The sequence below is a fragment of the Zalophus californianus genome, chromosome 10, assembly GCF_009762305.2.
Source record: "Zalophus californianus isolate mZalCal1 chromosome 10, mZalCal1.pri.v2, whole genome shotgun sequence".
NCBI classification, from domain to species: Eukaryota; Metazoa; Chordata; class Mammalia; order Carnivora; family Otariidae; genus Zalophus; species Zalophus californianus.
The window spans coordinates 25,896,485-25,909,033 of NC_045604.1; the positions used below are offsets into that span (position 1 = coordinate 25,896,485).

A 12,549-nucleotide genomic window follows, 5' to 3' on the forward strand; every position below is an offset into this window, starting at 1 on the left:
AGTGGGGTGTGGGTGGGGTCTCAGACTTCCCTTTCTAATCCCACGTGGACTGGGCTCAAGAGGACCTTGTGCTCCCAGCACCCAGCCTAGCTGGAAGCCCTGTGAGGAAATGGAGGCCCAAGGGGAGGGCCCCACTAGCGGAGCATTTTCAAAGGGAATGGCACGCAGGAATCACCTTGAGGAGATGGCTTCCTTGGCTGTCCCACCCTGCACTCTCCCTGCGAAACTCTCCTTTACCTTTGACCTCCAGGCGGACCTGGTTTTCAGCTTTGCCCAAGATGTTGGTGGCGACACAGGTGTAGATGCCTTGGTCCTCTTTGCGGATCATCTTGATTTCCAGGCTGCCGTTCTCGTAGACGTGGTAGTTACCACCATCCAGGTTACTTCCCTGCCCGTTCTTAAACCTCACAACAGAGCAGCGGAACACACAGCACACTGAGAGAGGACCGGCCCCCTCGAGCAGGGGTCTGCCTCCCACTGCTGGGTGGCCCTGGCAAGTCTCTGGCCCTCTCTGGGCTTCAGTTTTCGTCTCTGCACAGTAAGGGGGCTGACCTCGATGATCGGGCAACTTTCTCCCAGGTTCGACCCTATAAGGTTACCTGGTCTTGCTGAATACCTATTTTGGGCCGGAGGGGAATGAGGACTCCCGGGGGTGGGGCTGGTCTCCTGGAACTTACCATCGGAGTGTGGGGATGGGGGACCCAAAGAACGGGCAGTCAAGCCGTGTCCGGTTGTACAGGATCACCCTAATGAGCTGGTTCCGGGGTGACAGCATCCGGGGCGGCACGTCTGCAATTCCCAGAGAACGGACCTTGGCTGGGGGGCCTACCTCCTCCAGTACCCCCCTACCCCGGCTGGGGCTTCCACGTGCCCTGGCAGCACAGCAGCTTTCCAAGCGCCCCATCCCTTCCCCCATCAACCTCCCTCCTTTAAGAAGCCTCCCAGGGTTAGGGGAGGGAAGAGGAAGCTCACCTGTCTGCCCACAACCTACCCTACGTGCAATCCAGCTTTTGCAAAGGGTCTCCCCGGATTACCTAGCAGGTTCTGAAACTGCTCCTCCACAACCCCAAGGCATCTCCAAGCTGCCCCCGCCCTCTCCCTGATCTAGGAGTGACCCTAGTACTCAGAACCACTTCCTACCCTAGGGCCACTGAGAACGCAGGCAGAGTTGGCCTGGATATGCGGAGGGGGTGAGACAGGCCCCTCCCCCTCATCTGGAGACATGATCCAACATGGAACTAACCGTCTGCACACCCAGCTCCATGGATCTGAAGTTCCCTACCCTCCCCGGCAAATTCATCTTCAGTCTCCATGCTTCCTCCATCCCACGCTCTCCTACCCCTCCCAGCCTGGCTGACCTCCCCACGACAGGAGCAAGCCCCAGGGCTCACCGAGCACGCTGACGAAGGCGTTGGCCAGCAGGTAGCCATGCTCATTGGAGGTGTTGCACTGGTACACAGCCCTGCTGCTGATCTGGGTGTCCCGGAAGATGATGGTGTCCCCAGCCACCTCACGGTTTGGGTTGGGTGGTGCCGCTACAGACAGGAAAGACGCTCCTCGTGAGAAATGGGCAGGGCATGGCAGAGGGCACTTGGGGCTCTGGCCAGGGCTCCCTAAGACAACTGGGGTGCTGTGGAAGCAGCCGCCCTGGGTGGCTCCCAGGAGACCCGGCTTCTGGCTCTACTGCTGCCCAGCTGTGTGGCTTCAGGCCCATCATCAAACCTACTGGAGTTTGTTTCTCAGTCTGTCCAATGGGACTGTGAGTTCCTGCTGGACCTATGTAACAGACGGGCAGATGTGGTTGAGAGCATAAGCCGTGGAAACAGAAAGGGGTTTGAATTCCAACCACATCACCTGCCAGGGTCATTCAACTCCTCTGAACTCCAGCATCGCTGTATGCAGAATGGGGATGACATATCACCTTGCAGGGTTCTTATGAGGATAACCCGAGATTTTAATGCATGTCTAAAGTCATCAGCAGAGGCCCGGCACACGCTGATTACTACTGTTGTTATTATTTTAATCGACTGTGCCTATACTTAAAGGTTTTGAAAAGGACAAAGGAATATACAACTGGATGAGACCTACCACCTTCCCATCCTCGGAGCAGAGCATTCTTCAAACATTCACAGAGTGAGACCCATAAGCCAATGCCTGTTGAAACTGAATGAGTCCTTAAATTTGCCAAAGCTACCTGATCGTCCCAAGAGATGTGTCCTAAACTGAGAGAGAATATTTCCTCACACAGCTCTCCCAGCATGGATGGCTTGGGATGCAGAGAGCAGAGGCTGGAGAGTGGCCGTTGGGTCTCAGTCCTGTTCACACGTCAATCTGGGACTGGGACAAATCAATAAATCTGGGTCTCATTTCCCTCATCTGTCAAGTGGGGGAGAATTACTCCCATCCTTCTCCCACTCCGAGGAGCTTTATTAAAAAGAATGACAACGAGCGGTATAAATAAAGTTTTTTAGAAATGTAAAGAATCGCCACTTTTTTCATCTTTCACTGGAAGGTGACTTTCCTCTGTAAGGTTTCTGGACTGAGCCAGGTGACTTGGTTTGGATGGTCTGTGAACACATCCAGGATCACTCAGACCAACAGCAGCGGTGGGCAGAGGACCACCTCGGGTCTGGTCCCCGAGGCGCCACTCCACAGATAGCAAGTCTGAGCCCGGAACTGGGCAATCAGCAGGAGGTAAATGAAGATGAGGGCAGCATCCTTATCATCCGTCCCCAAGTCCCCACTCAGCAAAAGGGCATGAAGAAGTCCGCGCCAGCAACTTCAATGCCTCCTTCCCTGGCAATTCTCATGGAGCCAACTTTCTTCTCGGCCACTCCCCTAAAGTGACAGGTGATCTTTCCAGGGCCAAGGCTCAGCTGCAAGTCCTGAGCTCTGCATTTATTCAGTGGTGCTATGGAGTCTGGGCCTTTGTCGGCCTTGTTCCCAAAGTGCCGTCGGGACAGGGAGAACAGCAGAGGGCAGGCAATGTCCCTATCTCTGCTTGTGCCCAGGGCAAGGACACGGACTGGGAGGGAGACCGTGCAGGTGTATGGTATTCTCACAGAGACCCACAAGGACATTTTATAAAGTACATGCAACCAGAGAGACTATGATGGGAAAATCTGACGGAGATCCCTGGCCAGAAGGGGCCCTGGAGTCACCTACTCCAGCCAGAGGGCAGGACTCAATTTCCCCAAATCTGGGCATACCCAGTAACTGCATCAGTGCATCTCTGCTCTCATGGGTGAAGTTCTTCCTCCTATCCAGCCTGGCTCTCATTTTGCCCTCAGCAGAGAGTGGGGCCTGGGTTACTGAGCTCTGCTCTACCTTCCACGCCCCACCCCCACTCAGAGGACAGCTCTTCACAGACCTTGAACTGAGCTGTGTGGTTGTTTAGGGCAGAACGCAAGATTCAAGAAAAACCCAAGGGATTTTTATGTTCCCTAAATATGGGAACATAAGCACAGATTTCCTGTTCTCACACACAAATGAGGCAGGTTTCCCGCCTCTTGAGATGTCCAAAGAGCTGGGCTGCTCCAGAAGCAGTGGCCAAGGGGCTATTCTTTAACCTCATTCTGGTACAACTGGGGCTGGCCCATAGGGATGGGGATCTGGAGCCTCTGACAGGAGACGCAGCAGAGTCAGGTGGGACAATGGCTTGTTACTTACATTGCAGAGGTTCCCCATTTACCATCCACTGGACAGTGGGCTTGGGGTTCCCATTGGCTCGACACACCAGTCTCCCGTCCTCCCCAGGAGCCAGGATAAGGTTCTTGGGTTCGTCCAGCCAGTAGGGAGCAGCTGGAAGACAAGCAGAGCGCAGGCAGCCGAGTTAGATGCCTCGGGGCAGGCAGGAGACAGCAGACTGGCTCCTGCTAGGAAGGCAGGAGCCCCTGAGTGCCAGCTCCAGGCCCTCACCAGCTGCCCAGGGGTCATCCTCGCGGGATGACTCCATCCAGCCTGCCTTTGGCTGGCTTGGCACCACAGAGGCTGCCCACTCTATTTCGAGTTCACAGAATAGTTCTAAACTGGGGCTGCTCGTTAGACTCCTCTGAAGAGCTTTTAACAAACATGGACACTGGGGCCCGTCTTAGGCCCACTGAGTCAGAATCCTCAGAGGAGGCTGGAGCAGTGGATGCTTTTAGAGCCCCACAGGTGTCCACGATGGGCACCCAAAGGCAACAGCCGAGGCAGTTGGTAAAGAGCACCCGGGGCTGGCCCCTCTGTATTCCATTGCTATTGCTGTGACATCAGACCATTGAGAAAAAGGCCTCATAGTCATTCTTTGGCATTGGGCTTTGGTTAGAGCAGAGCTGGCTATCCCTTCCAATTGTGAGTATGTGGATATGTGGATTTTTTTTTTCCTGAGAAGTTCCTGTGGATCAGATTCTCAAAGATCTTGATACCCCCAAAAGGGTTAAGAACCCCTGGTTTGAGTATAGTGCTGAAGCCAAAGTCATAAGGTCAATGGAGCGTGCGCTTCAAAAGTTCTTGCACTTGGTATCAGACCTCATCGTCCCCATCATCTGGTCAGCCCCAGGCTGAGAAGGGACAGGTGTACCCCACCACCCACGGCCGGGACCCATCACGGCACGTGCTCTATTGCGGGCAAAGCTCACATGGGCCATCTGCGCTGCAGAGGGAGGGAAGTGATTTTTAAAAAAAAATAATTTGTGCCATGATAACTCCCCATTTTTAAGAAAGAACCATGCACAAGTACACAGACAGGACAGGGCTAAGACGACACACTGTGAACGGGAATGCAAAATGAAGAAGGAAAGGTGCTGCATGAAATCCGAATGGCCCACGGGGGTACATTCACCTGCGGAGGGAGCCTCAGGCATCACAGAGAGGTGGGGGATGGTCAGGGTGGATCTCTCCTTCCCCTCATACCCACCGTGCGTGCGCGTGCACACACACCCACACATGCACACACACACTCACATCCAGAGGGTGACACTATCCCTGGCAGGTCACCATGGCCACTAACCCATGTGTTATCGGCTCTCCCCTACTCCCCCCCGCCCCTCCCCCACCCGCAGAGGGAAAGGTGGTTGTGGCGTGTAGGGCTGGCAAAATCATCATAATGAGAAATACACACAACGTACCCTTTACTCTCACCGAGATCGTGTGCCGGATGCTGCCCATCTTGTTGGAAGCCAGGCAGAAATACTCCCCAGAGTCTTCCTCGGAGACGTTGGTAATACGGAGAGCCTTGTTAAAGTTCTCAAACTTGGCCTTATCAGAGGGGAGGTCCCCACCCTTCTTGTACCACGCGATGTCTGGTGTTGGGCTGGGAGAGAGACCGAGCAGGAAACAGGGATTAGCACCAACTGCGGCCCTGCTCTTCTTCTACAGAGCCCGGGACACCCGGGCGTCCTTGAAGTGTACGTGCAACCAGAAGGACGCAGGTCCTCTGAGAGAGGCCCTCTCCTGTACAGAGGGGATGCTTGGCCATAGAGCCCCAAGGGGCTGCTGTAAAGTCACACGGGGTGTTTACACACGTGCGGGACGCCTACCTATCTCCCTTCCTGGTCCGTTACCCATAAAAGAGACAGCCAGAGCGGGATGGGAATGATGATGCTTTGCAAAGGCCTTGCTAGAGGCTGTCTGTGTCTCTTTTTGCCTCCCCACACCGTGGCAAGAAGAGAGCCTGCGTGAATTCCCAGCCCCGTCCTCCTGGGGAGGGACCAGAGTGGGGGTGCAAGCTGTACGTACACCCCGGAGGCGATGCACTCCAGCAAGAGATCCATGCCACGCAGCACCATCTGACTGCTCGCCGTGCCCTGGGGATACATGAAGCTGGGTGTTCTTTCTGCAACTCCTCGTGCTGAAATAGGATAGAAGACGCTCTCATGAGCCTCCTGCCCAGAGCTGACCCAGCTAGGCCCAAGCAGTCAGGCTAGGAAGAAGTGTCATCACGCCCCCTACTTACCCCCTTACCCTCAGAGGCACCAAGTCCCAGACCCTCCCAGCTGAAACCGCCCCCCCCCCAAGAGCCAGGGCATCATTAAGAGAGGCATGTTAGGAAGCGCGGGGCTCCCCGGCCCCATTGGCACATGTGTGTGAGCAGCTCTAAGATCTGAAAGGATCTGCCAAGAGGAGCCCAGCTTCCTGCCCGGTTCAGTAAACCCCACCTTCCTGGGAAAGGCGGAGGGGGTTGTCTGAGCAGTGAGCAGTTTACTCCCTGAGCATCTTGTGCTGGGACCCCAGAGACCAATGTGGTGGCCCCCCGGGAGGCCGTCTCAGCACCAGTGGATGAATGAGAAGGCACGTACCGGGGCCACAGGACAGACAACCTGCTCTCTGGGACCCTGGAGACAAGGAGCTGGGATGAAGCCACAGAGACCCAGATGAACAGTCAGAGATGCAGGCAACATTATTAATGGTTTAGCAAAGACATGGAGAGAATGAATGAGCAGAGATGACAGGAAATCACTCTGGGGCCAAGAGCATTCTGCTTCTTCACTAATGACTCTGGAAGGGGGCTGGGAGGAGGGTGTTAATTGGATGTGAGAGACTGGGGGAGGGGGAGTGGAAAGTGGCAGCCGAGATGGGGGAGGTGATCTACAGTTCAACTAGGCTGGAGCAGCCACGTCCACAAACAGTGCCATGCACGCAGGGTTTGAAGGCCAGGTGGCTCACAGAGGTCGACACGGCCAGGGTGGCTGTTTGGCTGTGGACGGGGTCATGCAAGTCTGGGCACACCCCCAGCACGGCGGACCCCACCTTACCTGCGCCTCACCTCTCCTGGGGAGCTCTTTGCACAGTTCTATGGACACAGGTAAGGCAGAAGGGAGAAGAGCAGGGGTTTTCCAACCAGGAACCCCAAAGCAAAGGGAAGCTAGAGGAGACACCCCTGCCCAAAGGGGTAGGGTTATGAACAAGAAGAGTTAAAGCTAGAAGCTGAGTCTACCCAGGGCTGCAGTGGGTCTTAGGCTCAGTTGGAGAAGCGAGAGGAGAAAGGCAGGCAGAGCTGCCAGGAGCTGGGAGCTGTCAGAGATGACTCGAGTGGGGACAAAGGCATCTTCCCGGCTGGGGGCCATTAACGGGTCCTGGCGGTGAGGACAGGGTGGCAGGGGAACTCTTGTCTCTGTGACACTGGTGTCTCCTAAAAGAGCTTGTTGGATAGGCTGGTGCCTGGCTGGATCAGCAGGGCTCCTGTCTCAGAGGCACTCAGCTTCTCTCCATTAGCCATCGGGGAGTGCGTTTCATAGAGCTGGGGTCTATTTTATGCTTTTGTCAGGGGAAGAAATGATGAGACGTACGCGGAGTTAGTGAGGCGGCCGGCACAACGCGTGGCACATACAGCAAGCGTTCCATAAGTGTTGTGGGATGAATGAATTCAAGGGGAGAAGGGAACAAAAAAGAAGGCGAAAGTGTACCCCATGTGTTATTTCTCTTTCTGTAGATGTCCTCATGTGTCCCACCAGCACACACATATACACCAGTGGCTACTGACCGGGTTAATCCATTATGTGGTTAATCGGTTACCGTCTATGACCCTTGTAGCAGCCAGCTCTCAGTACCAAGGAAGCCTGATACCAAAGCAGCAGCTTCCTCCCACCCGTTATCATGGAATCACCAAAACAGTCCAGACAACACAAGGTCAAGGGAACTATGAGGAGAAGGGTATTTCAGGGCAGGAGGCTCTGGTATTAGGCTGGTGACTCTGAATGAGTGCTGGGAACGCTGGCACTACATGAAGAGGTCCCAGCCCGGCTGGCATTCTCCTTCCACGAAGTGAGGGAATCTGCAGAAACCAACCTGCGACCCCATGGACATTTAATTCACACCATAGCAGGCAGCAGCGTGAGCGCACTTGACCAGCAAAGCACCAAGTATGGGAAGGAGGAGAAACGAGCTGAGTCTCGCTGTGGGGGCCTTGACATGCTGTCGCTGTGACTATAAAAAGGTTACAGCAATACTTCACTTGTAGGATGTGGGCTAGCAACCATAGAATTATCCCAAAGGAAGAGAAGCTCCTGGGAAACAAGCCAAAGTTCAAAAATATAGGGAAGAGCATCCTAAAAGTCAGAGGTAATAATCAGGGCCACCATTTGGTGGGCATTCATGAGGGGCCAAGCCTGTGCTATAGCCCTCTCTAGATATCATAGTCATGCTTAATCCTCACAACAAACCTTCGGGGTACCACCTCCATTTTCAGCAGAGGGAACTGAGGCTCAAGGAAATCCATAGACTTGGCAAGGTCACAGGCCAGTTATGTTTTGGATTCTGGACCATTTGGCACCAAAGCGTGTACTCTGATAGTTATACTATCTCCCCTCTTTAAATATGGCTACCCCATCGGTCCCTCCTTCTGACAGTCAGCTTTGGGAGTATCAAACCAAAGAAAACCCAAATCCAAGGGTAAAAGAGGTGAAGGAAAAAGACATAGTATCTTGTTGAGCTGCTCTGCTGAACCTCTTCCACTCGGCTAAGATCCCATCCCTCCTTGGTTTCTAAGGCCCAAGCTGGAGAGAGAAGCTGGGCTAGGAATTAAGAGGTTCCAAAGGCATTTCAACTGGATTCTTAAGGCCATGGAAAGCTTGAAGAGGAGTCAGGGTGACATGTGGTTTCATTAAGGGATGAGAAGCTGAACCCAAAGGGGAGGTTATGAAGAACTGTGGTCAGCTGCAACAGGAGGGATTTACATGAAAATTGATGAAGGACAATCCAGCTGGTGGCTCTGGGGGCCACTGCTCCCAAGGGAAGGTGGCTGATTTCTTTCTCTGGAGAAGGAGATCCAGGAAGAATCTCTAAGACAAAGGTGATTCCTCTCTAGGACTGTGCATGGTAGAGGATGACAGTTTCCTAGGGTCATACGATCTCACCCACCCTCTTAGAGATGGGGATTCAGCCTGTCCAGCCTCATGACGCTGCTCTTATTCTCCCTGATCTTCAGGGCTGAGGTTGGACCTAATATCGGATCAAACTCAGAACCCTGATACCAAAGCTCACGTCGGTGGATTCAGAAAGAGCTTCCCACGTGGGCCCCTCTGACCTCTAGCCCAAGGACTGTCTGCCCTTTCCTGCTCTCCCTGGCTCATGAGTGGGATCATGGGTTTCCAGGGAAATCTGGGCAGCAGGGAGACATCAAGATATGACACTGCCTCAGCCACCTTGGCTTTAAAGGGCCAATGAAAAAATGTCTTAATCAACTCCTATGAGAGGAAAGGTCAAGATTGCCGAAAACTTGAGTTGCTCCCCTCTGTTAAGCACTGTAGGTTAGCGGAAGAGAGTCCAATCCATCAGATGTATCTGAGAACCTTTGCCAAACACAGCTTTTAGGGGCAGCTGGATCCCACATTTGCTGCTTTCCATTCTCAGAATTAAGAACCGGGGTTGGATCTGTGGCATTTCATCCACCTCTCTGGCTCCAGGAATGGCTGACCAAACAATCCCAGAATATAAGAAAAACTCTCTGCCTAGTACCATTTGATACCCTCCACTGTCAGGAAATCTCTTCCATAAGCCTAACCCCAATCCCTCATGCGATAGTTGGAGCTTTTTCTGATCCAGGTCTCAGCAGAGCTGAGGATCTGAATAGCTTTCATTTTTCTAATCTGCCCTAAAATCCCTCTCTCCACAACACTTTCTTCCCATAGTGGTGCTTGCTGAACCCCTTGGCTTCTCTTCAAGTTCTCTGTGTCCATCTTAACTTCCGTCAACACTAAACCTTTCCCTTCAATACCAATACTGTAGTAACACGTACTAATCATTGATGTGTCTGACACCATGCTAGCGACCAGATGCACATTATCCTGGTTATTCTTCATGACAACACTACGGGGCAGGTCATATACCTATTTTACAGATGAGAAGATTAAGGTTTTCACACACTAAATGACTTGCCCAAGGTCACTCAGAAGCCTGCATTTAATTCGAGGCTGTCTACCTCAGAGTGCCCACTCTTCTCTTCCTTGTCTCCTTGCTGGGTGAATTCTACGTGGCAAGCTACAATCTCAGACCAGCTGCCCCCTGCCACTCAGCAGGTCAGGGGACATCTGGCATAGGTTCAAAGGATACTAAACCACTGGAGAAATCACTAGAACAAAGTGTAGTTATGGGGTGGCCCTATTGCCACAAGAGACATGCCATATTTCAAAGCCAAGCAGACAGATGCACTGGGCATTTTTCACTGCCTTGTGTCTCACTGTCCAGCCCCGTACTCAGGAAGGACCTTATCTTCCTTCCTTCTCACTTTCTGTTTCTTTCTAGAAGCATTCAACCTAGCTGTCCTTTGTTCAGCATGTGTCTCACTTTGACTTCATATCCCTTCCAGCTGGCTTCATGCTTGGGTCAGCCCCATTCATTCTACCCTGGATTGAGGAGAAGGGGTCGATCTCCATGTGAGTTCTTGTGAGCTTTGCTGGGTTTTATAGCCCTGGATGGTTCTTAGAACTCCCACTCATTCACTTGTAATCACATCTACCACTGGCCACAAAGTTTAAGTGGCTGGAATCACTCAAACTTATCCCACTGAGAAAACAATTCTACATGCATGTTCCCCTGAATGGTTTATCTAACACAAAGGAGGCGCTTGGACCAGATGGTCTCTATGGGACCTTCTGGCTCTGATATACTCTAGCTTCAAGAATACTTCCATAATAGATTACCTGAAATCCAATTTAGAGAAAGGCACATTCCACACCAACGCTCTGGGGCTCTTGACACAGTGGTGGTTGGCCCCATTATTTTGAAAACAAACAACGCCCCCGAATCCAACAAAGATCCCCTGCCTCCTTGGGCAGTAAATCTCTTTGGCATAATCTCAGTGTGGCTCTAGGGGCTTGATGCCAAGTTAGAGCCTTTGCCTCTCTCTGGGACTCTCCCTCCCTCTTCCCTTCCCCCACTCCAGACACCAATCATTGTTTATATTAGCACATCACAATGCAGACACTTCCTATCTACTGGAGGCCACAATGCTGGCCCTGGGGACCTGCAGCCTCAGCTTCCGAGGCATAACTGATGATGGGGGCCAGCTGCCTCGCCAAAGCCAGCAAATGACTGTTCCCTTTGGCTGCTCAAGGAAAACAAGACATTCTTGAGCCATGGTGGGGGGGCAGGGACTCAGGTGTGGAAATAGCCAATTACTCTACTCATCAGCTGAGCAACCAGTTGTGCGATGAGTTAGAAATATGCCTCACGGAAACTGTTCCAAGTGTGTGGACAGCTGGGCACTGGATTTGCACACGCCGCGGGAGGAGAGAAGCAGCCCAGGCAACAGAGACCAGGCATGGCCCACCTGCATTTATATTTACCTTCAAAGAGAACTCAGAGCTGGACGCTTACTCATTTTTTCCAGAAGGATTTTTAAAGAGACATGGGGCCGGTGAAATGGTACCCTCAGTAACTAAGCCTAGATTACAAGGTAGGCAGGTCACTTCCAGACATGTACAGGTTAACTAACTATATCACAAAGCTCTCTGCATCCTTCAAACCGCTAACAGGAACCAGACTCCCTGTTTCCTCCTCACTGTGCAGACTCCCCTCTCCTCGGATATTCTCCATCCATCCACCACAGATTCCTACGTTTCTACAGGACCCTCCAAGAAGCTCTTTCGGAGTCCTACCCTGGTCTGACCAACCTGTCCAGATTTCAGCAACTGGCAGCTTGCATGTTCCCAGAAACCGGAGCACCACGTGAGTTACCTCAAACTCCCACACTGGCCACACCGTCCTCCCGGAGAGCAGTGTCCGGAAGGGGGCCTCTTGGCACCCTGGTCTGGCCGACTGTCAGCCCTGCCACCCAGCGTGAGTTAATGAGACACGGTATCAGTCAAGTTAGGCAAACTGGGGTTAGGACAGGCAAGGTTACTCCCAAGGTTACCGCGGCGACTCACCACTATACATGTCAGGGTGGTTTCTTAAGGACGAGTCATTATAGGGGTTGTCTGCAATAAACAAAAGAGGGTGAGCAAACAGGAGGCCACGGACAGCTCATGGAGGCATAAATAGGGAGAGAACAACAGAAATGCAAAGCCGCAGAAAACAACCGGGGATTTTGCAAAGGAAAGACACAGCATATTTGGAAAGGAAATGGGCTTGGTGAAGAACAAGCAACATAAAACAGCCCAAAAAAGGGAAGAAAAGGTTAAATCCTGCAAAAAAAGGCAATAATAAAAGAAATTTCTTTTTAATGAAAAAAATTAGGCTTGACCTTTAATGGCTTGATCCTACTGTATTTCAAACAAATGAGATAAGGATTAGTGGCATCCCGTAGCCGTCTTTTGAACAACTTCCCATCAAAATCCTCAGTTCCCAGGACTCTGGATCAGGCCAGCTCCCAGGGCAGCTAAAGAGAAAGGAGTGTGAGTGAGCCCTGAGGAAAAGTGCAAAGCCCTCCCTGGGCAGAAGCTAAGGTGCAAAGGTGGGAGGTGAGTGAGAGAAGACAGTCCAAGAGATACAGTTCATCAGCTGAGAGGGAGGGACAGAGGGACCCTTGGCAAGCGCCCCGGCCCCCCCACCTGACCAGCGGGCACCACCCTGGTCTGTGAGATGTCTCTGGTGGCAGAAAGTCCTCCTTCCGAGGAGGTCGGGAGTGCT

At 52.6% G+C, this 12,549-nt stretch overlaps 1 protein-coding gene across 21 annotated transcripts in view; it reads right to left on the minus strand.

Moving 5' to 3' along the window:
• Positions 1-12,549, minus strand: part of NFASC (neurofascin) — a 178,077-nt gene that overhangs the window by 43,823 nt on the left and 121,705 nt on the right. For 17 of the 21 annotated variants that reach the window (XR_003523066.2, XM_027611555.2, XM_027611556.2 and 14 more), the window contains 7 exons: positions 11,847-11,897; positions 5,719-5,830; positions 5,109-5,293; positions 3,670-3,801; positions 1,392-1,535; positions 678-789; positions 238-404 (listed from right to left, as the gene is read on the minus strand). Coding sequence is in view for 20 of the 21 variants with exons in the window: in XM_027611555.2 (XP_027467356.1) it covers positions 238-404; positions 678-789; positions 1,392-1,535; positions 3,670-3,801; positions 5,109-5,293; positions 5,719-5,830; positions 11,847-11,897 (903 nt within the window). In the remaining variant the exon portion in view is untranslated. The remainder of the gene's footprint in view (positions 1-237; positions 405-677; positions 790-1,391; positions 1,536-3,669; positions 3,802-5,108; positions 5,294-5,718; positions 5,831-11,846; positions 11,898-12,549) is intronic. The other 4 variants (XM_027611559.2, XM_027611557.2, XM_027611566.2 and 1 more) reach the window with 1 other exon arrangement.